This window comes from Athene noctua, chromosome 23 (genome assembly GCF_965140245.1).
Source record: "Athene noctua chromosome 23, bAthNoc1.hap1.1, whole genome shotgun sequence".
NCBI classification, from domain to species: Eukaryota; Metazoa; Chordata; class Aves; order Strigiformes; family Strigidae; genus Athene; species Athene noctua.
In genome coordinates, this window is record NC_134059.1 from 2,971,983 (window position 1) to 2,999,701 (window position 27,719).

Genomic DNA, 27,719 nt, shown 5'->3' on the forward strand with positions numbered 1-27,719 from the left:
GAGCGGCGAGCAGTGGCTGCGCCGTGCCCGGGGGATGCGCTGGGTCCTCCCTCACCCCGAGCTCAAGCTCTGGCTCCCGCTCCCCTCCCCACACCCTCTGCTCACACCCCACTTCAAAAACCGGTTCTGGTCCTAAAACCGGGACCTGACCCGTGTCGGGAGCTTGGGGCTGGCACTAGCTCTGCTGCTGCCCCCGCTGCCGGCCACCACCCCGCTCATCCTCCCGGCCCTGCTACCCCCCACCCCGCCACCCCCCACCCCTTCCCCGGTTCTTCCCGGGCCCGGCGAGCCCCAAATCGGGTCAGTCGCTCTTTAAACGGCTGCAAGGCTGCACCATGTGATGCTCCCGCTCCGGCTGGGAGCTGGCAGAGCTTGCGGGAGCCCAACGGTGCCGGGCACCGGGGACCGACCCAGCCCCGCTCGCCGCGGCCAGCCCGGTACCCAGCGCCCCGAGCATCCCTTCCGCCGCCCCCCTCCCCAGCATGCCCCCCGCCTTACCCTGCGGGTGAAGATCTCTTGCTGTTTTGGGGTGAGGGCACCCCAAAACAAGCCCTCGGCTTGCAGGACAAGGTGAGGTGCGTCGGGGCCGGGCGGCTGCTGCCGGGGTGCGGTGCGAGGTCGGCGGGAGGAAGAAGCGGGGGGTGAGCGGGGTGGGGGGAAAGGCGGCTCCGCTCCGGCTGTATCGGCCCCGAGGGGCTCTGGCAGACGGCCCCGGGGCCGCCCCGAGGGCGGGGGGAAGCTCCGCCGCTCTCCCCGGGGCTGACCGGCCGCTCCCGCAGCTCCGGAGCGGTTGCGAAGCGGGATGGAGGTGGGTGCAGGATGAGCCCGGGAGGGGGGGGCCGGAGCCCCAGGGGACGGCACAGACGGGAGAGGGTTGTTGGTTTGTGGTTTGTTTTTTTTTTCCCACCCCCCCGCACAGGCTCCAGCCCGGCTCGCAGCGCAGTTAACGATGCCAGTTGCTAACAGCCTCCCTGTGCGTTTGCAGGTGACCGAGGGACCCCAGCGGGAGTGGGGGGGTCACCGCAGCATCATGGCACACCCCGTCTCAGCCTTCCAGGCTGCCTACATCTCCATCGAAGTCCTCATCGCTTTGGTGTCCGTGCCAGGGAATATCCTGGTCATCTGGGCTGTGAAGATGAACCAGGCGCTGCGAGATGCCACTTTCTGCTTCATCGTCTCGCTGGCGGTGGCCGACGTGGCCGTGGGGGCTCTGGTCATCCCCCTGGCCATCATCATCAACATCGGACCGCAGACAGAGTTTTACAGCTGCCTCATGGTGGCTTGTCCCGTCCTCATCCTCACCGAGAGCTCTATCCTGGCGCTCCTGGCCATCGCCGTGGATCGATATCTGCGGGTGAAGATCCCCGTCAGGTAGGAAAACGCATCGGGACTGGCTCTGCCATGGCTGCTGTGGGGGTTAAAAGGGAGCGAGGATGCCCCAAACTCTTGGAGAAGAACTGGGAGAAAGGTCTTCCTCCACACTGCCCACCGAGCACATCTGGCTGCAGCAGCAATCAGGGCAGGCTGGGCTGGGGGAGCCCGGAGCCTCTGACAGCTTTGTTTGGGGGTTCAGGAGGGTGCTGGGTGTGCAGGCAGAGATTGCATTGTGGCAGCCCCTCTCAGGGTCCCTGTGGCTGGGACAAAGTGTGTCCCATGGCACAGGGGAGAGCACCCAGGGGGGTACTTCAGGGTCTGAAAAGGAGATGATAGGTTTGTCTTCAGCCCAGGTTTTCCCTTGCCATGGGGAGCCCAGGAGCCTGAGGGTGATAACCTGTTTGCTCATGGACATATGGGACACAGCTCTGGGGTTCTGAGGGACCAGAGGTGACAGCCTGGCATGTCTCATGGAGTAGGCTCACCCAGGAGAGAGCTTTAGGGCTGCCCCACAAATGACTCCTCTCCCTGTTTCTTCACCTTCCCGTCATCTGTATCTGTTGCCAAAGCCAAGTTCATAGCAAATACCATGGGGCATAAACGAGGGGGATGCACTTTATTTGAACTCTGCTATACCTGGAGGAGATATTTAACTGCTTCATGGCTGGTTCCCACCCTGCCAGTGTGCTGCGGAGCTCCTGGGGCTGTGGGGAGGCAACTGTGGGGCCAGGGTGCCAAAGTGGGACCAGGGGGCATCAGTGGGGCTGGAAGGGGATGTGACACCCAGCGTTGGTACCGCTCGAGTGAAGCCTGCACGTCCTGGCTCAGCCCCTCACTGTGCAGTTGCTGTCACGGGTTCCCCTTGCTCTGTCTGAGGACGTGCCTGGGCCACAGGGACACTTTTGCTGGGCTTGTTGGCTCTGGGAAGGTTCCCGCTGCTGAGATCCAGGATGGCTGAGCACACACCCAGCTCATGTCACCCCACTGACCCCTTTACAGTTCAGACATGGGCTCCAGCCTGTTTGCTGGAATGGTCCACGACCCTTCATTAACGCAAAGACACACACACACACACACACCCCCCAGCCAAAAGAATCACAGAATGGTTTGGGTTGGAAGAGACCTTAAAGCTCATCTAGTTCCAACCCTCCTGCCCCGGGCAGGGACACCTTCCACTAGCCCAGGTTGCCCAAAGCCCCGTCCAACCTGGCCTGGAACCCTGCCAGGGAGGGGGCAGCCACAGCTTCTCTGGGCAACCTGTGCCAGGGCCTCACCCCCCTCACAGGGAGGAATTTCTTCCTTACATCTAATCTAAATCTCCTCTCTGTCAGTTTAAAACTGTCACCCCTCATCCTATCCCTACACCCCCAGTCAAGAGTCCCTTCCCCCTTTCCTGTAGCCCCTTTAAGTTCTGGGAGGCTGCTCTAAGGTCTTCCCAGACCCTTCTCTTCCTCTTCTCTTCCTCTTCTCTTCCTCTTCTCTTCCTCTTCTCTTCCTCTTCTCTTCCTCTTCTCTTCCTCCTCTCTTCCTCCTCTCTTCCTCCTCTCTTCCTCCTCTCTTCCTCCTCTCTTCCTCCTCTCTTCCTCCTCTCTTCCTCCTCTCTTCCTCCTCTCTTCCTCCTCTCTTCCTCCTCTCTTCCTCCTCTCTTCCTCCTCTCTTCCTCCTCTCTTCCTCCTCTCTTCCTCAGCTGAACCCCCCAACTCTCTCAGCCTGTCCTCACAGGGGGGTGCTCCACCCCCCCGAGCATCTTCGTGGCCTCCTCTGTGCCCACTCGAACAGGTCCGTGTCCTTCTGCTGTTGGTGCCCCCAGAGCTGGACCCAGCACTGCAGGGGGGTCTCATGACAGCAGAGCAGAGGGGGAGAATCCCCTCCCTCTACCCGCTGCCCACACTTTTCCAGATGCAGCCCAGCACACGGGTGGCTTTCCAGGCTGTGAGCGTGCATTGCTGGCTCAGCCTGTTTTCCATCCACTAATACCCCCATGTCCTTCTACTTCGGGCTACTCTCCATTCACTCCTCGCCCAGCCTGGATTTGTGTTCGGAATTGCCCTGACCCATGGGCAGGACTTTGTACTTGGCCTTGTTGAACTTCATGGAGTTTGCACATCCCACCTCTCCAGCCTGCACAGACCCCAGTGGGCATCTGACCCTTCCCAGGGCAGGAATCGCCTTCCTGTACAGGGAGACCGGGACAGTAGGCACCTGTGTTGAGATCAACTGACTGCTCTGGAGTGCTCAGTGTCCCCAGATCCACTGGATCAGGCCAGAAATCTGTTGCTTTGGGTTTTTTCCTGCAGCCACAGCCAGCAGAGGCTGATTGCTAAAGGGGCATAAGGCAAAGGGGAGGGGGGGGGGGGGCAGGATAAAACCACAGTCCCTTGCCCACCCCCTCCCTGCCACACATGATTTTGCAGACTGTTCCCAACTTCCTCCCTAAGTGTGATTTTCCCAGCTGAAAAATCCTCGTCTTCCAGCCTGTCAGTGTAACTGAAGTGATTCTCACCCTGTCACTGCTCTTGGTGCTTTTTTTGGTCCTCCTGCATCCCCTGCACAGTGGAGATGGGTTCAGGTGTGGGAGTACTGCGGCTTTATACATAGCAACACTGCCTAGCTCTCGTCAGTCATTTTTCTAACAAAGTGTTTTTTCCTCCCTTGCTGTCTCTGAGCATCAGATGAGCCTTTTTGGGGAGGTTTATGCCCTGAGCCCAGGAGCTTTCCTGGGAGCAATATTAAGTTAGAGCCCCCTGTGCTGTGTATAGTTAGGGTGGGTTTTTCCTCCTGAAATATTGACCCTGAATTTTGTCGTCCTGTTTTGTGCCTGAGCACTTGGCATCATAAGAGTCTCCTCTGACTTTCTGTAGCCTCTTCTATTATTGAAAGGCTTTATAGCCTCAACAAGAAGGGTTCAGTTTTGCCAGCTCTCCTGTTCACTTATCCGTAGACATTTCCTTTTTTCCCTGGAGTGAATTCCTGGCAATTGGCAAATGCAATGATTTCAGGTATTTTTGTGCCCTAGACACAGCAGCAGCGAAACAACATTGGAGGTTACAAATAGGACAGAAAACCCTACTAAAGAATATTCGTTGAATCTGAAATGCCTCAAGTTTCTCCCAACCTGTTGCCAGATGCTAAAAGATGATACTGAAAACATTTTTACAGTTCTGACAGCTTGAATCACGGCTTCGTGGTGTCGTTCCTCACTGTGATGCTGAACCCACCAGTGTGCAAATTGCTGCTGGGTGCTGAGAGCTTGTGACATCTCGGCAGGACCTGGGTCCCCAGCCAGACACATGCAGCCACTCGTGCCTGCAAGACCTTGGGGAGGGCTCCTAATGTCCCCAGGGGTCTACAAGCAATGATGGCATCAGTCCTGGGCAGCAATGGCATCCCAAAGAGATTTACAGTCAGGTGGGGAGCAATGTGAGGTGATTACTGTCTCAGTCACATCCCTAGGGCAGCCAGGACATGGAGCCAGGACATCCCCTCCAGCACATGGCTGGCCAGCATCAGGCACGGAGGGGACAGGGTCAGCAGACAGCGTGCATGTTTCAGCTGCTCCTGTGCCAAAGCAAGTCCCAGATAAACCTGATACAGGGTGGATGCTTGCCAGTGTGGCCCAGCATGGCCAAGAGGGTCTTGTGGGCTGTTGTGCATGGGGATCCACAGAATCACAGAATCATCTCAGTTGGAAAAGCCCTTGAAGCTCCTCCAGCCCAACCATGACCCTCACCCTGACCGTTCCCAACTCCCCCAGATCCCTCAGCGCTGGCTCAGCCCGACTCTTCAACCCCTCCAGGGATCCCGGGGACTCCCCCCTGCCCTGGGCAGCCCATTCCAACGCCCAACAGCCCCTTCTGCACAGAAATCCTTCCTAATATCTAGTGTAAACCTCCCCAGCCCTGCTATCCACTCACAGGCAGCTCTGGCTCTGCCAAGGCTCAGGGAGAGGGCACGGCAGGGAAGGGAAATGCCTTTCATAGAGACAGGGATGGGAGCAGCAAGGAGAAAGGCTCCCTCTGCTCCATCCTTGTGCCGACCACCCCGCAAATGCCATCTCCACTCTGGGGGTCCCCAGCAAGGCACCACTTGTATTTTGGGTTCCATGAAGGGAGTGCAAGAGTTTGCATGTTCCTGTCACATACTGGCTAATTGGAGTGAGAAGCCAACAGAACTGTTGGCTGGGAAGAGTTGTCTGAAGGAGAATTAGTCACCACTGGACGTTTCAGGTTTCTATTTAATTAGGCAGAGCAGAGGCTGGAAGCTCAGCTTGGCAGGGAGGGGTGAACATGGTACATCACTCCAGCTCTCCACACATCATGGCCCTGGGAGCTGCGAGCTTGGGGCAACAACCTACAGGTTTGCTCCTTCTTCCATCAAAGCCATGGACCCATCTACTGCCTGTGCACTGGGCTGGAGAGCGAGCCCTGGGGGGAGATCAGGAGTTTTGGGGCCCCACGGCTGGGTGTTTGCTGGCAGCATGTCTTGAGCAAATGGTGCTCTGAAATACTGGTAATGTGTCTTGGGATGGCAGTGGGAGATGCCCAAGCAGCAGCCGATGCTCTGTCTTGGGCACCCTCCTCACTCCCATGGCTGTGTTTCTCATGGACACAGAAACACAGAGAAATGTGGGCCACTCGTGCAAGGTGGAGGCAGATTTTGCAGGATGGAGAGGGGTCTTGCACAGGTCTGAGATGGTAACTCCTTCCTCCTGCTCTTGGAGGTAAATCCAACGCACACCCAGCATGGGCAGGGGACCAGGATATCCCAGCAAACCCTCTCTCTCTGCCCCAAACCCCTGTGTAGCATCCCTCCTGGCTGCTGGGGTCTGAAGGATGCTGCCTCCTCATGAGGTGCTTCTTCTTGGCTATGGGGGGGATGCCAGAGCATCACTCGGGTTGAGCAGGCTGGAGCAGACGGTATCGTGCTCCCCAGCCTCCACAGAAGCCACTCTAAATAGCTGGAAACCACCTAAAATAGGTTTTCTGCCTTGATGCTGGTGGAAAAGCTCACATCTTCCCTCTTGCATCCTTCCTCCCCGCCCAGCAGCAAGGCAGGACCCCCGTCCTGTTGTCCCCCCAGCTGGGCGCAGCAGGGTCCCCCAGCCCAGCCCAAACTTCCCTCTCGCAGCCATACTTGGGGGAGATAAAACAAGTTCAAAGGGAGGGGAAGCAGCTGGCCAGGGGCGTCTGGCAGGAACCGGCCCCTCGGCATCCCTGTGGCGGCTGGCGGCAGGATGCTGGAGGGGACGGAGCCGAAGGGATGTTTGTGAGGGGATGTAGCTTCTTTGGCGCCAGCCTCCACTGACTCAGGGGCTCCTGTCTCTGCTTTTAGATGCTGTGTTGGGCTTTTCGGAGAGGGCCATGGCAGAAGGAGCTGGAGTCCTCAGGACACACTGAACTGCAGCCCCTTGTCCAGGAATGCTGGATGCACAGATGCAGCCTGGTCCTGTCTTGGCAGGTTCTTGGCAGTCCTCACCTTGTCCACTTTTCTTGGACCACCAGCTCTTCCCCCCTAGCCCTGCCCTTCCCACCCTGTGGCATCCTGAGGAGCATCCCGCCAGGATGAGATGCATTTGTGTTGCTGAAGGTTTTGAATGCACAGATGAGGCTGTGGAGCCATGAAAATTAGACCAAACCAGGCTGGAAATTGCTAGGAAATGGGGAGGCAGGAGGCTGGGGTGCAGCGGGGGGAGAGGCCAGGGTAAAGCAGGGTCTGTGGGTGGCTCTGCAGTGAGTGCTGGCATTCTCTGATGATTCAGAAGTGCTCTGTCCTGAGCCTGATGAGATAAAGCAGCTCGGGATGGCAGGAGCACCCATCGGCCCTGAACTGCAGTGCCTGCAAGCCAGGAGGTGAGGAGGACTTGCAGGTAGCCTTTGAGATCTTGGATGGATCTGTCAGTGGAAGGGAGAAGATTTCCCTCCCCCTTGACCCTGCTTTTTTTCAGGCTCCTGCCTGAGCTCGAACTCTTGCGGGATTGCAGCGCTCTTTCCCCTTCTCTCCAGGCCTGCCAAGGGCTGCAGGCGTGGGGCCAGCTGGGGCTGGGTCACAGGGAAGCCTAGGAAGTCTCATCACCCTCAGCCAGCTGGGTCGTGGAGCAGGACATTTGTCTGAGATGGTTTTCCCCCCTTTCTTCCACTGAGAGTTCATGGAGGGTCTTGACAGGGGAGCAATGGGCACCCCTCTGCCATGGGAGGGGGTATAAGGAGGACATCAGGATGAGACCCTGCTTTGGCCCAAATTCCCAGGCACCGAAGCACCTAAGGGCCTGTGGGAAACCTTTCCAACACTCCCAGCACAAAATGCCAGGAAACTTCCCTGGAAATTTGGGCCCTGAGACCCAGCAGATGTGTCCAGGATGGAGACGGGGAGGTTTTGGACCAGTCTGGGATATGTGGTGACCCCAGTGTCTGTGGGAGCTGTCTCCTGGGGACAGTATCCACTGAAGGTGGGGGGTATCAAACCATAGAAGCAATTTTTCAGTGGGCACAAGGGTTTCAACCCAGAGCAGTGGGATTAAATTAAGAAAAGGAAGTGTATGGTCCACCTGAGGGCAATTTGCTGGCCAGGTGATGGGTTTCACGTGTCCCTAGTGAGGCAAGGATGACTGGAGATGTCTCTAGCCAGCCTGGCCAAAACAGCAGTCAGTAAGTGAAGGCAATGGTGAGTGATCCTGTCCAGCCAGGCAAGTGAATAAACCAAACTGCGGCTCTTCCAAGGCTTATTTTTAAATTCAGAGGAAACATTTCAAAAGCATCCAGGTGACTCGGAGCTGGGAGTGTGAGCTCAGAGAGCTACAGGGGTGCTTGCATACCTGGGAGCTCATCTAGGTTTCTTTCAGCCTCCAGTAGTCAATGAAAATATGCCATCCATCCTTATAGGCCCTGTCCCTGCAAAAGGAAAATTGTCCTTTTCCTAAACTAAAGAAATTTTAGGGACTGGCAGGTTTTTGCCACTGCCTCTTTGGTTTCTTCCCTTGCTGCCCTCTACCAGGTATATTTTTAGCAAACAGGGTGATCTATGGAGACCTTCATTCCCAGGGAACAGGCAAATCTGAACCAAGGACGAAGAATAAAAGGCAGAAATCACAGTCCAGAGAGGTTTGCTGGAGACTTTGGGCTGTTTCCAAGCTGCAGTTTCCAGCACCTTGCACCAGTTCAGTGTGTGGGTGCTTAATCAGAGAAAGCATTTCACACCGAGCTCTGCTCAAACCAGATCCGAGGTGCATGGATGAGCTGTGCTGGTCCAGGACCAGGAGCTCAATTCTGGTATTGCCAAAATACTCAGAACCTTGGAAACTGAAAGGGATTTACCAGGAGTTTATATTGGTCTTGAGATCCTGGTAAATACCCAGATGAGCTGGTTTTCTGTGATCCACAGAGTAATTTTCAGCCAAGAGCAAGCTAAATCAGAGATCAAAGCCACGAGTGATCTTCTCTCGGTGAGGAGACGTCGGGATTAGGCTCAGCGGGAGCGCTCTCAGCTGCTGCAGCGACGCCACAAGACGTTTGCCGACAGATGCAAAATCAGGTCACTTGAAAAAGCTACAGATGCTCCCATGCTGGCCAGAGGGAGGTGACTTGAGCTGTAAGCAGTGTCCCCAGCTCCTGGGCTCTGAGGGGTAATGCTGGGGTTTGTGTGCACCCCTCTCTGGGATGCAGCAAGGGTCTGACCGTGGGATGCTCCGTTCTCAGTAGCTCAGAGGGAAGGGGAGAAGAGTGGTGAATCCCGTGCAGGGATACTTTGGACTTGCTGTTATTTGGGGTTATTCCCAAATTTTCTGGATTAAAAGGTCAGGGGGAGATGCATGGCCTCCAGACACCCTGGATGTGCTTCCTGGGCAGTAGCACCCTGTCTCAGTCTAGCCTTTCTCCTGTATCTCTGAGTGGGGCAAGAAGTGGTCCCCGTGCTGGGTAATCTGCCCAGGGTATCATTTCGCCCTGACCCCGTTAGCTGTGAGTCAACATCTGTCCCCTCAGCAGAGCTGGCATCTGCCTGCATTGCATGGGTGAGGAATGAAAACCAGCTCCTTCTTGCTGGTGTTCACCTGCTACATCCCAAAATCATGCTCTAGGAATATTTTCTTCTTTTTCTCTCCCCATTTCTACTGATTTTCAGGTTAAAGCACTGACTCTTGACAATGCATCACCAGTAAATTTGAAAGTATGTTCCCAGCAAGCGCAATAGCACATTCGCAGACAGTGAAACTGAGGCACAGAGCAGCACCGTGACTTGCTCAGGGTGACCCCAGCAGGCAGGGATGGAGGCTGGGGCATGGCAGGTGTGGAAGCTGAGATGTGCCAGGACAACCTGGCCTTTCTGTTCATGCACTGTGTGGTGATCAGCTGGTCTCATGTCATGACTGTGCCCAGGGCATCTTGGCAGCCAGGTCCTCCATGATCCCAGCCCATGCCATGGTGATCCATGCAGGAGAAACTCAGTGAAACAGGATTATCCAGGACACCAACTGGTCCTCCTGGGCTGCAGGTCCCTGATCAGAAGAACCTGGAGTGAAGCATGCCAAAAGTCACTCTTGTCAGCAGTTGGTCCTAATTAAAAGTGACACCATCTCCATCTACTGAGTCAAAAGGGGCTGAAACACACCCATAGGGATGATTCTCTCAGTGCGGGAACTCCTCCATGAATTCATCCTGCAGGGAACACAAACTTCAAACTGGGTGAAGATGCCTGGATGGAACCCACCAAGGCTCTGCCACCCCCATAGCAGTGATGCAGGTGTGTTGGGTACCATCAACCCAAGAGGACCTACTCTACAAAGCAGGCAGATGAGACACTGGCCAGCTTGCATTTCTTCATCCCACGGCAATATAAAATGACCCTGAGGTCCCCTTTGAGCAAAACGTGAGGAACACCAACAGCCAGGGCCACCCAGACGTGGTGAGATGGACAGTGAAGTGTCCACAGTGAGTAAGGTGAGGTCCCCACTGCGGGTGAGTGATGGTCCTGTGTTCATGATATAATAGTCCGTCAGACCTGTGGTTGAGCAGCAGAGCCCCAAAAACACCTGGGAAGACCCAGACAGACTGTCACACTTCCAACAGCACCACTGAGCACTTCGGAGAAGGTTTTCCCTTTTCTGGAGCGACTGGGATGTTTCCAAGGGTGCTGGGTTGGTGGAGGTGATGACGATGCATGTAGGAGCTTGGTGTCCTGTGCTTTCCAAGGACCCTGTGCAGCTGCTGGCAATAAGACAAGTGAAACTCCCTAGAGAAGGAGGCTCTGCCAAAGCAAAAACAGCTGATTCAGCCTGCCCGGTCCCTGCCAGCCCAGCCTGGCCCTGCAGGCAGCGTGTCAGGAGTGAGTCAGGACCAGCTCACCGTGGTGTGCGCCGTCACTGCAGTCATCCAGTGCTGGAGCTGGCTCAGGGCATGTGGGACCCTTTGATGGGGAGTAATTGGGTCTTCCCCCACCCCTGAGATGGAAGAATGTGACTCCATCAATGGGAGATGTTGTCATCGCCTGGTCTTTACAGAAACGGTCCCACCTCCACTCCACCAGCCAGAGCAGGTGATAGGTTCGGGCTGGGTGTGCAGGTGGGCTCAGGCACTCCTCTGCCATGGAGCCAGCACCAACCCCCTCCCCAGCGACTGGCTCTGGAGCCACAGGCTGGTCCCTGTGTCACTGCCCAGCCCTTGGCACATGCCAAGGCATCTCATGGCACAGATGCATATGACATCTGTCTTGCTCTGGTTGGACATGTGCCATGCAGCCAACAACAGCCAAACCCTCAGCTCCTTTTACACCCCAGGGTGCATCACAGCATGGTTTTTCTAGCCCGTTCAGTGTTAAAATAAGCTTAAGTGTGTCTTAAAAGCGCCAGTTTGACTCTCTTGACCAGAAAGGGGATTTTGGCCATGAGTGTGGTTGGGACAAAGCCCACCAGACTCAGTTTTCAAAGTCTGATCTGGAGGGACCCCCAGACCCACAGCTGCAATTTGCAGTCAGTGAGGCCAGACCCAACAAGATCTCCTGCCTAGGACATCTTACAGCAGCTTGTACCCAAATACAAGTGACTATTGGACATGGAGATGTGCTCTGAGGGGTCATGGCAGCCACCCAGCTGGATGGCCTGGGACCTGCAAGTCCCCAGGCCTCCAAGATAGAGCAGGCAGGGCTGAGCAAAGACTCAGGAATGGGGGCCCTGGAGCCACTGCATCCAAATGGCCGTGCTCAAAATCAGCCTGACAGCGGGGAGGAGAGACTCATCCCGAGGAGCCACAGCGTGAGCCTGGGTATAGAGAGGGGGTTCGGTGGGGCCGGTTGGAGCCAACGTGAGGGAGTCAAGAGGGGTCTGAAATTCAGAAAGTTGGTGTATTGGCAGGTCTGTATTCTGGTATGGAGGCAGGGGGGATAGAAAGCTCACTGCAACACAAAGAAGGATGGATAAAAGTAGGAAAAGGTGGAGGAGGCACTGTGATGAAATGACCTGGGAGATGAGTTTCTTCATGACACACACAGGAGCCAGTTCAGAGTGGAAAGAAACTGATGGCCTGGAAGAAAACCTCTGGCTGGAGGAAGGACAGGAAAAAACCCTGCAGGGCCCTGCCCACAGGGGTGTGAGGGAAGCCCAGGTGTGAATCACCGGGGGTTGTGGTCCCTGCAGACAGTGGGACACGGAGCATGGAGGAGACCACGCGGGTGAGAGACTCCTGAGAGGGACAGGGGCAGCTTGAGAGGCTCATCCCCCTGGGGACAACAGCACCATCTCAGAGCTGGGGAAGTGACAGCCAGCACAGCTGAGCTGATAGGAACAGCATTGATTTATCCTGGAGATAAATTAATGATTTTTCAAAGTGATCCTGCCAGATCAGGGATGGATGCAGGAGCTGAAATCCGGGGAGAACCCAGCATATGGGATGCCAATGGGCTGGGAGGAGCAGTCTCAGGGAGCCGGTCACCTCATTCAAGGTGACCCGAACTTTCAAGCCCATGAAATGGGAAACCAGCCGTCCCAGAGGCTGTCTGGGCTCCTGGCAGGGCAATGCCTTCTCTGGCAGCACGACTGCCCAGCTGCCGGGGCAGGCGGGCGGCTATTGCGTGGGATGCCCAGTTGCAAGAAAGAGCAATTGATGCTCTCCAAGGCAGCCACAAAAAAGCCCCACAGCCAGCAGGGTGTCCTGCAGAATAGCAATGAGCTGAGAACCCCCTGCTCCACCAGCACCCAGCCCCACTGCAGCCTGCTGCCGGGCACGTAGCTGCCTCTCCAACCAGGGGGCTGCTGAACAGGCGGGTCTGGGTATTAAGAAGACATCACTGGTGATTCCATTTTCAAGAGAGTATAAAACAATCCCAAGGGGTTGAGCTCTTCCTCACAGAGCACAGGCAGCAATTGCCTATGGACTAAGGGCCAGATGGCTGATGGGGGGCAAATAGGAGATGAAGGACCGTTTTTGGTGATGTAGGGCAGTGCAGAGCAGGATCCACCGGAAAGTTTTGTGGCATCTGGGTTTGCCCTTCACTGCACTGAGTTCCGTGGGACTCAGCAGCTCCCCCTTACACCCTTGCCCCATCTCTCACTGCCTTTTCCATCCTTTCCCCATCCTTTCCTTGCCTGGGCTTTGCCCCCCCGCCCCCAGCACTAGCCCTTTCAGCAGCCACCATAGTCTTGGGTGGATTAGTTGGATTTTTGTTAAGAACAAAATCTGTTCACAAAAAGGAGCTGGAGGAGGAAAGGGGATTTGTTCCCCAGCCCCCTTCCCTTGTCTTCCTCGCCAGCCTGTCTGTGCTGTCCCTGAGACCAGCCGTGGTGCTCTTGTACACAGAGCCCTGGGTACCAGCGATGCAGGACTACAGGGACACAGAGGCATGGAGGTGACATTCCGCAGTCCCAGACCCTGCCTGGGGTGACAATAACACCTTTCCATTGCTCCTCAAAGCAGGGACAGAGCACAGAAAGCCGGGATGCCACTGGCATGGCTGTCTATCCACCTTTCCTGAGCCATTTCTCTCCCTGCATGCAGAGACCAGGATGATTTTTCTTGGCCTCTTTCAAATAAAGGAAGTGCCAGCTCCTGGAACCAGGGATCCTTTTTTACTCAACTCACTTCATCTTGCTTCATTTGGCATGTCAGAGCCCCCCTCTGCGACTCAGTTTCCCCATCTGTTCACAGAGGGAATGATGCTACAAACTCTCCGAAAGCACCAAGAGGCGAATGCTGAGAAATGTTGTCTCAGACACAGCCATAATTAACACAGTCTTACAGTCTGAATTATTTCGCTCTCTTTGTTGCACTGATAACAACACTGAGTGACTTAAACCTTGTAACATGCAAGAATAAAACACACGATTTTCTCAGTGCAAACAGCTCTGTTTGCCTGCAGCACTGAGCAGCCAAGACGGGGAGAGAGCTTAGAGAACAGCCTGCGTCCAGATGGACGTGGCAGAGCCAGGCAGACGCCTGCGTGGGTGCAGGCGAGAGGGGTTTATTTTTAAGGGAGATCATTCCCCACATTCAGCGCTGGGACACAGGTTCTTCATGTTTGCTCCAAGGGAGCTCAAGGTGCTCTGACACCAGCAGCCATCCCTGTCTTGCTTTTCCACCCGCTCCCGTGATGCTCGCAGCATCAGTGACGCAGATGGGCCCTGCCCTGCCCTGAGTGCCACAGGTCCAGCCCCAGCGAAGCACCTCCACCTCCAGCAGCCTGGGGACCTTCCCGCAGCACGGCACATCCCTTGCACACCTGAGAAAGGGGATGCCAGGTCTCTCGCAGCCTTCACAGGGACCAGCACAGCCCTCGTGCCTGGGGAGGAGCCGATCCTGCCTGGCCCATGCATCCTTCATTTCCATGCCCTGCGCCAGCCAGGCTGCCTGGGCAGAGCTATGTCTGCCCATTGCTCCTTGCCTGGATTTAACTGCCAGAGTAATTAGGAAGATGCACAGGGTGTAATTTATGCCCAGCGGGTGTATTTCAATGCAATTCCTGGTCTTGGGTCTCAGCTCTTTCCCTCTACCATCCTGATGGAAATACTGAGCTCCTTCCTCACAGGCAACAAGGTCAATCAGTTTTCCTCCAAGGGAAAAAAAAAATCTTTTAAATCTGAAAAAGGAAAGACAGTTTAAATAATAAACTTCAGGTTTGCTTTGCTTTTGCACTTTTTATTTGTTTTCTTGGCAAAAGATCGATTCTCTGCAGTGAGAGAACATTTGATTCCAGTGTTAACTGGAGCCTTCACTTGCAGTTTGGCATTTCATTTGGCTGATCAAGATATATAGATCTGCACTGGACAGATTCATCCCAGTGTAAATAACTTAATGGCTTGACACATATGTACTCTGATCCCCATTGCTCCTGTTTTTACAGTGTTGTGGAGGGGTGAATAACACAGGTTTTACTCAATCTTTGTTGTGAGTTGTGTTTGGAAGTTGGAAGTCAACTATACCATGAAATGGCAACTCCAAAATTATTTTCGCTAATTAAATGTACATATAGCTAACTCATTAGCAAAAAAACGCCATTCAATTAATCCAACTTCTTTTTGCATTTGAAATTGATCTTTTATTAGGGAAAATATGCACTGGACAGAAGACACTGAACTGGTTGTTTTGGGTTACCATGTTCTCTGAGGTGTAGGAACAGGAGATCTCATCGTCACTCCTAATTTTCATTTAAACATTGGGTGGAGAAAACAACCTCCCTCATTTTGTGAGCTTCCAGCCAATTTTTCAGTCTTGAATGTACTAATCTTTGAACTGGGCTAAGTGCAAGAAGGAAAATGTTCCCTTTACAGCAATAAATTGTGCTGTGAGGATCCTGGGCAGCAATAACAAGTTGTAGCCTAAGAAACTGAGGAGTTCAGTTGTTGACTACAAAATCAGGAGTTGGGTTAGCAAGCAGAAGTGTAAAAAACAAGAAATTAAAAGGCAGCCGATACTAATCTCTTGTTCCAGCTGTGATTTAGGATATGTCTTTTTCTGAAGAGTCCTTCTGTGCTGGAGAGATAAAGACACACCTCAGCCCTGCTTCGTGGCTGTGTTAATGCCTCTTAACAGGAGATGCTATCTCCAGTTTCCTGCCTCCTATTTACCCAGGGAGCAGAGCTCAATGTCCTGTCGAACGCAGATGAAATGCCAACAGCGGGTCTCGAGATCCCTCTTATTTCCCTTCTAGTTGGGATCTCTGATCTGCTCCTGCCTTTTAATGACTCTTGGTGCTTTTCAGACTCACCTGGTTGGAGGCCTCCTCTGGGTACCGACTCGTCCATTGGTTTAGCAGCATTTGCAGAGCATGGTGGTGACATGCAGGGAAGGACAGTGCCACTGGGCAACCTGCCCTGGTGATGTACAGATGGCACCAGGCACTTCCTTAGCTGGCATCCCCCTCCTAGCATGGCCAGCTTTCTGCAAGCCACAGCATTTTGTGGGTTGGAGTATGAACCATAGAGGCTCTCAGAGCCCAATCACACTAGGCATTTTATATCTGCCGTCTCATTTCAATTTCTCGTAGAGCCCACATTTGACAGATCTGGCATTTAAGTGGTTTTTAGAGCTTCTTTCCTTCTCCATCTTCCCTTCTTCCCCCTCCCTTCTCCATTTCGAGGGCTGACTTTCAGAGTCCTCGTTTCAAAGAGGTTCTTTTACATAAAGAACAAAAATAAGCAATGCATAGAAAAATTCCAGTACAATACAAATAGCAACTGAAAAAACACTGCTTTTATCCAGAAAAATCCTGGATTTACACTGAAGATAGCCAAAGCTGCCTTTTATCCCTTCTCCTTTGTACTACGAGTACATTGCCCTGACTTCTCTAATCACATAGTGACATGCAGAGACACGCAGGATCAGCTGCTGAGCCAGACCTGGGCAATCAGCTCCCAGCTAATCGCCACGGCAGGGGCAGGGCCGATGTGTGAGTCCCTTCGAGGTGACCAGATCCACAGGGTGATGGTCCGGCATGGTGAGGGCAGTTGACCTGAGACTCCTGACTGATCTCCCCACCACTCCGCTGAGTGAGAAACACCTCCAGCACACGGTCCAGAGAGGGATGCATGTGAGTCTTGAGCGACTTCTCCTGAAACCTTCTTGCCCTGCAGAAATTGTCTTATGCTGGAGGTGGGGTTGCTCCCAGCATAGAAGGGGCTCAGCCACATGATGGGGGGTGCATGGGAACTGCCCTCAGACTCAGACCTGTACCCCTCTCCAAGGAGATCTTTGCACACCAAATTTCTATTTTTTACAACAAAACTGTTTAGACACTAGAAATGTCCAGTAAATTTATTGCACAGGGGTAACATAGAAAACAAGACCATCATGCCCATCATGCTGTCCATCAGCGATGTAGCCAGATTTTATAATTTCACCCCATCTCTTAGGGACTGCGCTGTTCATCTCTCTGTGCCCTAATTCCCAAAGTCCTGGTACTACAGAAGAATCTCAACTTCTGTTTCTTTTCTGTTTTAAAGCAGTACTTCTCATGCTTTGCATTGCAGAGAAATGCTCAAAAGTGCTGCTGCCTGAAACCAGGAGCCAAAAGACAAGAACATCACATTTTTTTCCCCCAGTTCTGAGATTCCACAGCTCGTTTCATGATTTTGCAGCCATTGCCAATAGTGTTAAATCATTTCCCTTCCAACTACTTTGGGGTCCTGGAGGAAGAAGCCAGCAATCCAGAAAATTCCTGGAGGCTGTGACCACACATGGTGGAGCTGGGAGGGAGCCCTGGAGCTGTCTGGGTGCAAATCTATGGCTCAGTGCAACTTATACCCCATTGATCAGGGACACTGGGTGCACCCTCAGGACTTTCACATGACCGCAGGAGGGTGACACAGCCAGAGCATGGCCACTCCCTTGGATGTACTCAGTGCAGCCCACAGCATCAGGTGGTCTCACAGCTCCCTTTGGGGCATGAAGGGGCTGCCTGGGGTTAGAGGGCAGCACTCCCCCATAGGCACAGATTAAATTATCATTTCCATCAGGAATCGGATGCCCTGGGTGTCCCCAACCCCCTGCTTAACCCCCACCCACCCCATTTGGGATGAGGGAGCTGACACCGGGTGAGTGGTCCTTGCCAAGAATTGCTGCTCACGCAGTGACAGAGCACTTGAATGTGTCAGGATCCAGCCACAGGCTGTAAACCAAGTCCAGTTTGAAAACAAGATTAACTTTATGTGTACAAAGGATTTATATTTGCTGCTGGGGTGAAGGATAATGCTTGAAGGATGTGAGAAAAATTGCCTTTCTCATTGAGCAGCAGCAGACGTGTTCCTTTGCCTTCTTTGGACAACAACAGTGTCTCCTCCATGCCCAGGGCAGAGCCTGAAGGGGAAGGACATGTGCAAGGTCTTTGTGCTTCCCATCCTCCCTCCCTGTGATGTCCAGCCCTCCCGTGTTCTCCCTTCCCCTTGCAGTGGGAGCCACTGAGATGCCCAAGGGGAAGCCATCAGCACCAGTCCACAGTGGAGCCACCATGGAGGTCACTCACATCCCACCTCTGAGATGAGGACAACTGGGCAAGTGATCTGAAAGAAATCTGCAGTTGCTAGAAGCCTGTGGTTTGTTCCCAAAGTGATTCATTGCCAGAGCCCAGGGAGTCCAGCGGTACAGACATCCCAAACAAAGCAGTCTGCAGGGATCCATCCAGCAGCTACTTCTCCATCGAGGCCAGAGCAGCTGCAGGAGGGGGAGGACAACTCCTTGGCAATGAACTCATCCAGGCTGGTGTGATGTTGTGGCTGCTCCTAACATCCCAGGGACCAGAGACGTGATAAGACAAGTCTCTTTGGCTCATGAGACAATGATATAACTCAATCCTCTAGATGGAACCTGAAATACAGCAGGTTTAGACTCAAAAACCAGGCGGCCAGTGTGGGCATGTGTATGGGTATTGGGGAGCAGGGAAACAAGCCCTTAAACAGCCTCATGAGGCTGTGGGTGATGCTGGCCCACAGGAGATGCCAAACTCAAGGTGGGCTGAGCTGTGATGTGTGCTTTGAGGCTTAGTCCCACTAGGGCTGATGACATCAAGAGAGCAGCAGAAGTGGGGAGATGTGTCTGACCTCTGGGTCCGTGCCATGGAGCACTGGAGCTAGGAGAGGACACCTCTTCCCACACTTGTAGCCATCCGCTGGATGTACATCCCTGATGGGCTCGTGTTGTGTACTGACAGTCTGGGGTGAAGATACCCTGGCACAGCCTGGCTGCTCTGTAGAAACATCATTCCCCATTTTGAGATATTTTAGCCCATAAAGCCCTTTTCTACCTTGTTTCTCCTGCTTCTTCCAGGATGTTTGTGTCCCTAAGACTGGTTTTGGATGTGCCCACATCCCTCTGCAGTTCTCAGGGATCCCAGGGTGCCTCCAAGGTCCTGGGAGATGTGTCAGGTCAGGCTGAACACACACCAAAGCAACAGCATCCTCCCAGACCCTGTCTGGGGTCCAGGAGGGCTGCAACTTGTCCAGATCCCCACACAACCTTCTCTGACAATGCTCAAAGCACAAAACCTAAGTTTTGTGTTGCTTTCTTGCCGTTTGTTGGAGCTGTGGCCAGCTCCAGCTTCACCCACTGCTAAATGAAGCACTCACCAAAGCCCTGGGGACACTGTGTCTTGGTATGTGGGGACCAGTCAATTTTGGCTTTGTTCTCATAAGACTCATAATCACTCTCGCCTTTATCCATTTACCGGCTATTAAAAGTGGTTTAGAATCATTCAGTGGACTTGCCAGCTGCTTCCCCTGGCCATACCCGCTTGTGCTTTGCAGTCACTTGTTGCAGAAAGATTCCTACACGGAAAGGTACCATTTTAGGGTGGTGAAACCAAACCCTGGACACAGACTGGACCAGGAGGAACTTCAGTGGGATGCACAGACCCCAGTGCACTTGTGGATCTATACACCCTCATAACACAGCTTTCGGCCTCTCTCAACTTTTGGGTGAGGTTTGCATTAAGCAGCCTTGTGGTGTGGTACCGTCTCCTCTTGCTGCAGTCAGTGGAGGAGACTCAAAGTGTTTTGTGAGCAGAGGTCCTCAAAAAAGAGGGTTGGTCATGCCCAGCTCCTTTCTCTGCTGAGCCTGGGGTGCTGAGCTGTTGTAACTCCAGGTCACACATGGGGGCTGAGCTATAGGGCTTAGAAAGGTGCCAGCTGCTTGTAGAGCTGACGCCAAGCAGAAGGGACACTATTACGGTGAGACAATCCTGCTCTGACTCTTAGTGGGGGGTCTGAGCCTTGCTCTGCCCCTCTGCAGGGCGCTGCTCCAGCTGTGGTGGCAGCTGTGACCTCTGAAATCATGGCTCATTCCACACGGGGGGACTCACACCAGCGTGGCAGGGAGGACCTGGCACCCATCGGGGACATCCATCCCTGGAGTCCTTTGCAGACTCCCACCTCGTCTTGCAGCACATGGCTCAGGGAGCACTGAGCACCCTTCTCCCATCGTCCCTTGGACTGTCCCAGTATGTGCTCCAAACTGGGGCAGCTGGTGATGCTGGGAGCAGGGCAGCCCTGGCCCGAGCTCTGTCTCATTGAGTGCCAGAGAGGTTCTAGGTGGAGATTTGGGATGCAGCCCCATCCGCATGGGTGGTGGGTAAAAGGTGTCTGCTCCCACCGGTGCCTCTCCTGTCATGGGAACCTGCTGCAGCCCCACCAAAAGTGTGACCTGTAGAAAACCCAACATTGTCCTCACCCAACCGTCCCCTACAGCTGAGATCTTGCTCACTCTGAGCAGACAGATGTGTGCACAGTGCCAGGTGGGGATTTTCCTCCTCAGCTCCTTTTAAATCAGTTCTTCAAGGCCATGTGAGGAGTCTGAGGCCAGGACAGTGGAAACCATCTCACCACAGCCACCTGGCCTGCCCTCTCTCACCATGTCCCTCTTGTCCCAGGGACCTACTGGCACTTCTGAGGTTTCTCCCACAGTTCAAATTTCTTACAGACCAACCAACCAGAGGTGCTGGGAGGGGACAGTGCAAGTGCCCAGGGCACCTTGGGTCCTCCTGACTCCTTTGGGACACTAGAAAGTGTCTGTGGTAGGACATCAGTGTCAGTGTGGAAAGTATTTCCAGTGCAGATGGAGGCTGCTGGACTGTTTTGGTGTAGGACATCACCAACCAACACCAGTGTCTTTGCTGCAGAAGGACACACTCTTCTGGCTCATCTGCAAGACTCTCCATGGGTTTTGGACCAGTTCTTCAGGTCTTTACTTGCCAGCTGGCATCTGACAAACAACAAGTCTGGGATTTTGGGATCTGGACAATCCCCCATGCATCCCAAAGGAGATGCTGATAGAGCCAGTGTCCTCCCTTACAAACATTTGTAGGAACAGGCTGTCATGGAGAGCTCCATCCAGCTACCAGCTTTGGCTGTTGTTGGTTGACATCCGTTTCTCCCAAGGCCACAGCTCACATGGCAACACACCCACCAGCAGTCACAAACCCACATTTCCAAGGTGGAAAACCAGAAGTGATGTGGCCATGAGGGCAACACACCGAAACAGTGTCAGCACTCCTCTGCTGAGGAGATGTTTTCTCACGTCAGCTCCACGGTTGTGTCGTTGCCCCCTGTCACCCCCGTCCTGGCTGTGAGAGCTGCCAGGATGATGCAGGAAAGGGTGAAATGCTCCTTCGTGGTGGGAGCCGTCCCACAGCTCAAGCAGCGTTTGCAGACAATGTGGGCCCATCGCTAGCACTGACTTGCTGAAGTTGTTGGATGGATCCTGTCAGTTGAGCAGCTGGTGTTTGACCCCAAAGAGCTGCAAAGCTTCCGACTGTCATGTAGGAGGGATGTGAACATATAGGAGATGCACTCAAATGTTGCAAGGAGGATGCTGGTACTAAGAGACATTTATGTCAATGCTAACAGAACTTTTAAGACATTTTAATATACCTCCAAATCCTTGATAACCTTCAAGATTTTGAGCTTAGGGTTTTGACCTAAATGAAGCCCAAAAGAGATCTGAAGGGAAGGAGGAAAACAGCCAAAGCAAGAGATAGAAGAGGGAATAAACTTTTCATGTCCAGGGTTAGAGGTGACAAAGGAGCCATGGTCAGGGTTCCCCTGTCACACAGTGTCCCTTCTGCAGCACTTCCCACCTTGTGCAGGTGCCCAGGGACCTCTTCATTCCAGCCCTGAGTGGTGGCTGAGATTGCCCCTCGCAGAACTCAGATGCCCCTTCACATTACTCAGCTTCGCATTTCTGAACACCCTTTTGAACACCAACATCTGAGTTCTCCCGCCCAGTGACCTCCAGGACACTGAAAGATCTGAAGCAATGATACAGCCAGGAAAAAGGAGCAGAAACCAAAATCCTCTGAGATCAAAGCACTTTTGTCTAGAGATTTTCAATTAGATCAGGACATGTTCTGGCTGCTTTTCCTTGCTGCAGTCATAATGCAGATGAACTTCATGTCAGCTTGGCCTCCTTTCCTCCTACCACGTTGGCTCCAGCTTCATTTCATTAGTGATGGCCTGCCTTCATTAGTGAATTAATTCCCCAGGCATTGCACTGCAACATACCCTACCAGAGCAAGGACCAGCAAAGCTGCATCTTGGGGCTGGCTGGACAACTGCTGATATTTTCTGGACAAAAAGGATATTCCCAGGAATACTAAAAACCAGACAAATTTCATTCAAAACAGACCTGGAATCGAAGCTTTTACAACCAAAACAAGAGGAGATGTTAAGTGAGTGTTAGGTTTGGATTGACCTGTGGGTTGGAGATGTAGGAAATGAGCCCTTGTCTCTCTCTTGGGAGATGGACCCTAAGACATAAGTCAAATCAATAGGTTGCTCTCTGTTTTCGAATGTGTCCTGGTGTTAGATGGCCACAGGGGCTTTGCCCACCCAGTGCAAGACACCTAAAGAGCAAGTTCTGGGCTGAGCTGAGCTCCCTTGGCTGCAGCTGAGAGGGATGCTGAGGTCTGGCCCCATTAAAATGTGGTAGAATTTGAATTTATTGTGGGAATGACAAGCAAAGGGAAAGGAAGATGGATAATGTCCTTGGGGTGAGGGTCTGGGGAGCATATATAATATCTTCTCCCTCAGTGACTCCATCCTCAGCCCTAGAAACTTTGGCTGCACCATCTCCTGGAGCATCCCACCACAAGGCAGGATCCCTCCCTCGCAGAGCCTGCTCCATGTCTTCCCGCTAGCTCTGTGCAGCCCTTGGGGACAATTTGACTGCCTCCGCCTCCAACCATCACTTCTTGTACTTCCTCTGGGGATGCAAAAACAACACTCGATCAATAATTGATATTTTGCCTCTTCTCATTATTTTCCAAACCCTCAAAGCCATTTTTGTTCCACACCAGACCAAAGCTCCTGCCCATCCCATTTCACCAGGATATCAGTGAGTCTGGACAATTGCTATGCTCCCTCCAGGCCCCTTTCTCCTGGCCTTGGCAGGGTGTCCAGGAGGACTTGGGGCGATGCCCATCTCTCTGGGGAAGGGATGGTGCAAAAACCACCAGTGAGGGAGGACAGGAGGAAAATCTAGCAATTATGGTCAGGCTTAAAACCCCACAGACAAAGGAGACAACCCCAGATTGGATGATGATGGCGGTGACTATTATCATGGATGTTTTAGTCGCAGCTGTTAATAAAAATAATAGTAGTAATAAAATTGCAATGATGCTAGCAATTGTTCCAGTGATGATGATACTAATAAGATTATTTATTAATTGTGAGCCATTATCAACATTTTCTAGTCCTTCTTCCTCCCAGACTCATCCCAAACCCCAGCCCTATCATATTAATGCAAAATGAGGTAAATGAGAAAGGCTTCTTCTTTATGGCATAACCAAGGAAGAAACACAGGAACACAGCAAAGTCTGTCCCTGACCCCTCTGCTAATTGCACACACACACACACACACCCCATGCCCTGTGCCATGTGGGATCTTGCATTTCCCTCCTTTAAGCAGGGCTTTCAGCCTTCAGAGCAGCTGAACTCCACAAGGGCTGCATGGTCACAGGAAGAACTCAGAGTCATTTTATGGCTTTTGTCATTCTCCAGGTAGGGCTGAGGGGGGACAGTGGGCACCCGTGAGCCCCCAGGGGAGCACGTTTCCCTGCAGGGTGCTGCCACTGCCTCTGCCCTTGGCTTGTTGCTTGAAGGAACAAAAGGAACAAAAGCCCCAGCTCCAAATGTTGCTGTTTTCTATGGACTTTTTGGGTTCATCCGTGGTTCCTGTGACCGTGGTGCACATGTGCAGGGGGACACACCGACAGGATTTTTCTCTCAGCTGCCAACTGCTCCTGCAGTGCCACGCTTAAACCTCAGGGTGCGAAGTGAAGTGGGGAGCAGCGAGAGCCAGGTCCTGATGCTGGAACTGGTGTGTGTGTCAGGCCAGGGATGTGCAGCGAGCTGGTGGAGATGGATATGCAGAAAGGAGGGATGGATGTGGACCGTGGTAGAGAGATGGAAGGATGGATGTGCAGTGGGGTGGGGGCATCCGTGTGAGGCAAAGAGGGATGGATGTGCAGCGGAGATGATGGGTGTGCATTAACGAGGGATGGATGAGTATTGAGAGGGGATGGATGTGCAGCGAGGAGGGGTGGGTGTGCAGCACGGAGAACAGATGTGCAGTGAGGCGCTGGGAGGGCCGTGCACTGAAGTGGGGAGGTGGACGAGCAGGCGGCAGCGTGTGGGGTGCGTTGTTCTGCGATTTGTGTGTTATACGCTCTGGACCATGCGAGCTGTGTGCGCCCTGGGACCTGAGGTCTGCACGACCTCTGCAGCTGTCCTGATAGCCATCTGCAACAACACACAATGTTCTGGAGCTGCGGGGGGCCGGGACCAGCCGGGCTGGGCCCCCTGCAGCCGCTCCCCAGCCCCTCTGCTTTGGCGGCAGGAGTGCACACTGCGTCCTCTGATCTGAGCCCGGTTCATGACTAATAATGGGGTCCCAGTGCTCAGCCTGTCCTGTGTGCTCCCCCCACCCAGGCATGAGGGCAGGAGAAGGGGTGGGTGCTCTGGGAGCAGTTCTGTGCCTGGGTGTTGGCTGCAAGCCCCAAGGGGGTGTTTGGGGGCTGCAGTGGCACTGCTGATAGTCAGAATCCTTTTCTCTCCAGCCTCTGCAGGGCAGGGAGCACCTGGGATGATCAGCAAAATCAGTAAAAGACCCTAGAAACCCCCAGGAGTGGGGAGATGGGACACAGCTTGCAGGGATTGCAAAACGGGAAGGAGCTGGGGGGGGTGTGTGTGTGATGCTGTTGTTTCTACTGTCTCTCCCCCCAAGCTGCTGGAGCCTGGGGAGGTGGAAGTGGGATGTCACGGCTGGAAGGGCACATCAGCCCTCCCCAAGAACATGTTATTCGTGATGTGGGGTTCACGGGCCAGCGCTGAGCCCCACAGGAGTCTCTGGTATCCCTCTGCCAGCAGCCGCTCCCATGGGCCCCCCCACCTTTCCCTTCACTTGGCCCGCAGCGCTGGTGCTCTCCCACACCCCTCGTCCTCCCCGTGCCCTGCTCTCCCTGCCCTGCACCTTTCTCAGGGTCTCCTGCCCTCACTCCTCCCCACAACGAATAAATCACCCTCCAGCTCCAGCCTTGGCTCCCAGAGGAAACAGCAGCCCTCATTGCCACCTCCTTCCCACGGGACCTGGCTGCCTCTGGGATGGTGGGAATCTTTTCCTAGAGCAGAGGGGGTTCATTCGGGAAAGCTGTCGGGGACCGATAGCTCTGGACCCTCAGGACTCCTGGGGACTGATATCTGCCCCTCTGGCCTTCACTCCTCCATGCTCCCACCCAGACCCCTTACCCATGATATGAGTCTTGAGAAGGTACCTTCAAAGGGGAGGGAGAGCAGATTTGGGTTTGGGTCCTTGGCTGTATTAAAAAGCCACAGAACGCCCCATTTTTCCACCACAGGTAAAGGCTGCAGACATGCAGCAGGGAGCTCTGGGCATCAGGATGGAGATCCAGGTTTTCAAGCCATCTCCACATGTTTCCCGTGGCCAGGTTAACACCAGCATCACTGAAAAACTCAGCAGTCAGAAAAACGTTCTTTGTTCAATCCCCTCCGGTGGAAAGCAATAACACTTAGGCTGCGAATCTTCTCGGCCTCCAAGGAGAAGTTTTCCTTTGAGGGCCAGGAGGGAAAATCAATTTGCAGGCTCCACTTCCCGCTTTGAGAGCTCTGGAGAGATGAGCCCAGCCCCGGGTGTGCTCCCTGGTGGCATCAGGGAGGGATCAGAGCTCGGCCAGAGCACGGCTCTCCTCCTCCTCCTCCTCCATCATTTGGCACAGGCCCATAAGGAAAGAGGTTTTGTCAATCGACCTAGCACATTAGGAAGTAAAACAGGCTGTGCCCAGAAGCTTCTCCAGGGGTCCATTAGCACTGTCAGATCCTTCCTCCTGCCTGGCAGGACCCAGGGGATGATTTTGCTGGCGATTTCCTCCCCTGGCACAGGGGGAATTGTCTGCGACAGGGTGCTGGCAGGGCTGGTGGGAGGAAAGGGTGCTCTCAGTTTAGGGTGCTCAGATCTAAGGTGGGCTGCCGGAGCGACATGAAACTGCCCCCTAGATATCAGGGTTGAACACACAGACACGCTCCAGGTTTCTAATGCATTTCCTGGCTTGGCATCAACCCCCAGAGCTTCAGGATCATGTCTGAAGTCTCTGCCCATCCCTGGGGCAGGGGGTGGTGGTGGGAAACAGTGAGGTTTCCCAGGGCACATGCAGAGAAAGAAGTCCATTAGCCCATCTATCAGGACCAAGCTCTTACAGACTGAAAAGGAAGGGAGTGAGAAGCATCAAGCCATCTCAGCATGGGCACTGCCACCCCACGTGGAGTGGTCTTAACCCCCAGGCAGAGCATCCTGCTTGTGTTGAATTCTTTCCTGTGGTTGCTGTCTCTTCTACAGGTATAAGAGTGTGGTGACACCCCGGAGGGCAGCAGTGGCCATCGCTTGCTGTTGGATCGTCTCCTTTCTGGTGGGACTCACCCCTATGTTTGGCTGGAACAACCTGAACAAGATGCGGAGGACTCAGGAGCTGAATGCCAGCCACACAGAGTTTGTCATCAAGTGCCAGTTTGAGACGGTCATCAGCATGGAGTACATGGTGTACTTCAACTTCTTCGTTTGGGTCCTGCCTCCCCTGTTGCTGATGCTGCTCATCTACCTGGAAGTCTTCAACCTCATCCGCAAGCAACTCAACAAGAAGGTCTCCTCCAGCTCTAACGACCCCCAGAAGTATTATGGGAAGGAGCTGAAGATTGCCAAGTCATTAGCACTGGTCCTCTTCCTCTTTGCACTCAGTTGGCTCCCTCTGCATGTCCTCAACTGCATCACCTTGTTCTGCCCGTCCTGCGAGACACCGCACATCCTCACCTATATCGCCATCTTCCTCACCCACGGCAACTCGGCCATGAACCCCATCGTCTACGCCTTCAGGATCAAGAAGTTCCGGACAGCCTTCCTGCAGATCTGGAACCAGTACTTCTGCTGCAAAACCAACAAAACCACCAGCACCACCACGGCCGAGCCAGGCACCTAGGAGCTGGGAGAGAGCAGAGAGGGGTCCTCCGTGCCCAGCCTGGTCCCCATCTGGCCACTGTTCCTGATGTCAGGGGAAGGGGTCGTGAGGACCCAGGAGGCCTGGGTTCACCAGCCCTGTGCAATCCGAACAGCCGTGTCCCCCAGCTGCCTCAGGGGGTTATTTATTCACAAGCATCGTACTGTTTTGATATTGTAGCCTGCACTGTTCCTTTGATTATTTTTTTTCTGTTTGTTTTTTTTTGTTTGTTTTTTTTTAAGGGTTGCCAAGTATTTAAGGAGAAATTGTACAGACAAAGGCGCAGTTTATCTTCATTCAAATAAAATAAAATTATAAAAACTACCCAGGAGGTCCTCTGCCATTGATGGAGACCTCTGGCTCCTTGGAGAGTGGCAGTTGATGATGCTGGGGGCGCCTCACCCTCTGGCCCCTGTGCCCATGGACCCATGGAGGTACCTGAGTGCTTGAGCAAAGGGGTGTCCTGGTGGGAGAGAACCAGGAGAGCCCAGGGCAATGTGATTTCTGCAGCTCTGAACCTCGTAGCTGTCAAGCCCCTTCTTTTCCCTCCATAGCCAGGGAGAGGTGAGCTGGGCTGAGACACGGGAAGAGATATGCCATCCCATGGCACCCCCACATATGCCAGCACCCTCAGCATGATGAACCCAGCACCCCCACAGAGGAAAGAGTCAGTCCCCAACTCTCCACCCTACCAGAGAGGTAGGTAGATGGGAAAGGAAACCCTTAAGCATCACCCCAGAGTACTCTGCAAGAAGTACCCTTTGCTGCCCTGATGGCTCCCTATGGACCCCAGCAGCACCCACCACCCCTGCGAGCTACGCTCAGGGAGCTGTGTCCCCTCCATGTGTCTCCTCTCTTCTACTTTGGCTTTGTGTCAATTT

At 53.7% G+C, this 27,719-nt stretch overlaps 1 protein-coding gene across 3 annotated transcripts; it reads left to right on the top strand.

Annotated features, from left to right (window-relative positions):
* Window positions 1–386: 386 nt before the first annotated feature.
* Window positions 387–27,154, top strand: ADORA1 (adenosine A1 receptor). 3 transcript variants are annotated; one of them, XM_074925392.1, is made up of 3 exons: window positions 387–575; window positions 986–1,371; window positions 26,187–27,154. In XM_074925392.1, the coding sequence occupies exons 2-3, from the start codon at window positions 1,031–1,033 to the stop codon at window positions 26,818–26,820; spliced, it is 975 nt and encodes a 324-aa protein (XP_074781493.1). In that variant the 5' UTR covers window positions 387–575; window positions 986–1,030; the 3' UTR covers window positions 26,821–27,154. The 3 variants fall into 3 exon arrangements, with proteins under 3 accessions (XP_074781493.1, XP_074781490.1, XP_074781492.1); XM_074925389.1 differs by having other exon boundaries at window positions 464–570; XM_074925391.1 differs by lacking the exon at window positions 387–575 and adding an exon at window positions 725–808.
* Window positions 27,155–27,719: the final 565 nt, after the last annotated feature.

What these genes read in the sequence shown, in the direction of transcription:
- ADORA1 (XM_074925391.1), top strand. An exon ending in CGGGTGAAGATCCCCGTCAG is followed by an intron (nt 1,372 to 26,186) that starts GTAGGAAAACGC and finishes TCTCTTCTACAG; the next exon opens with GTATAAGAGTGTGGTGACAC.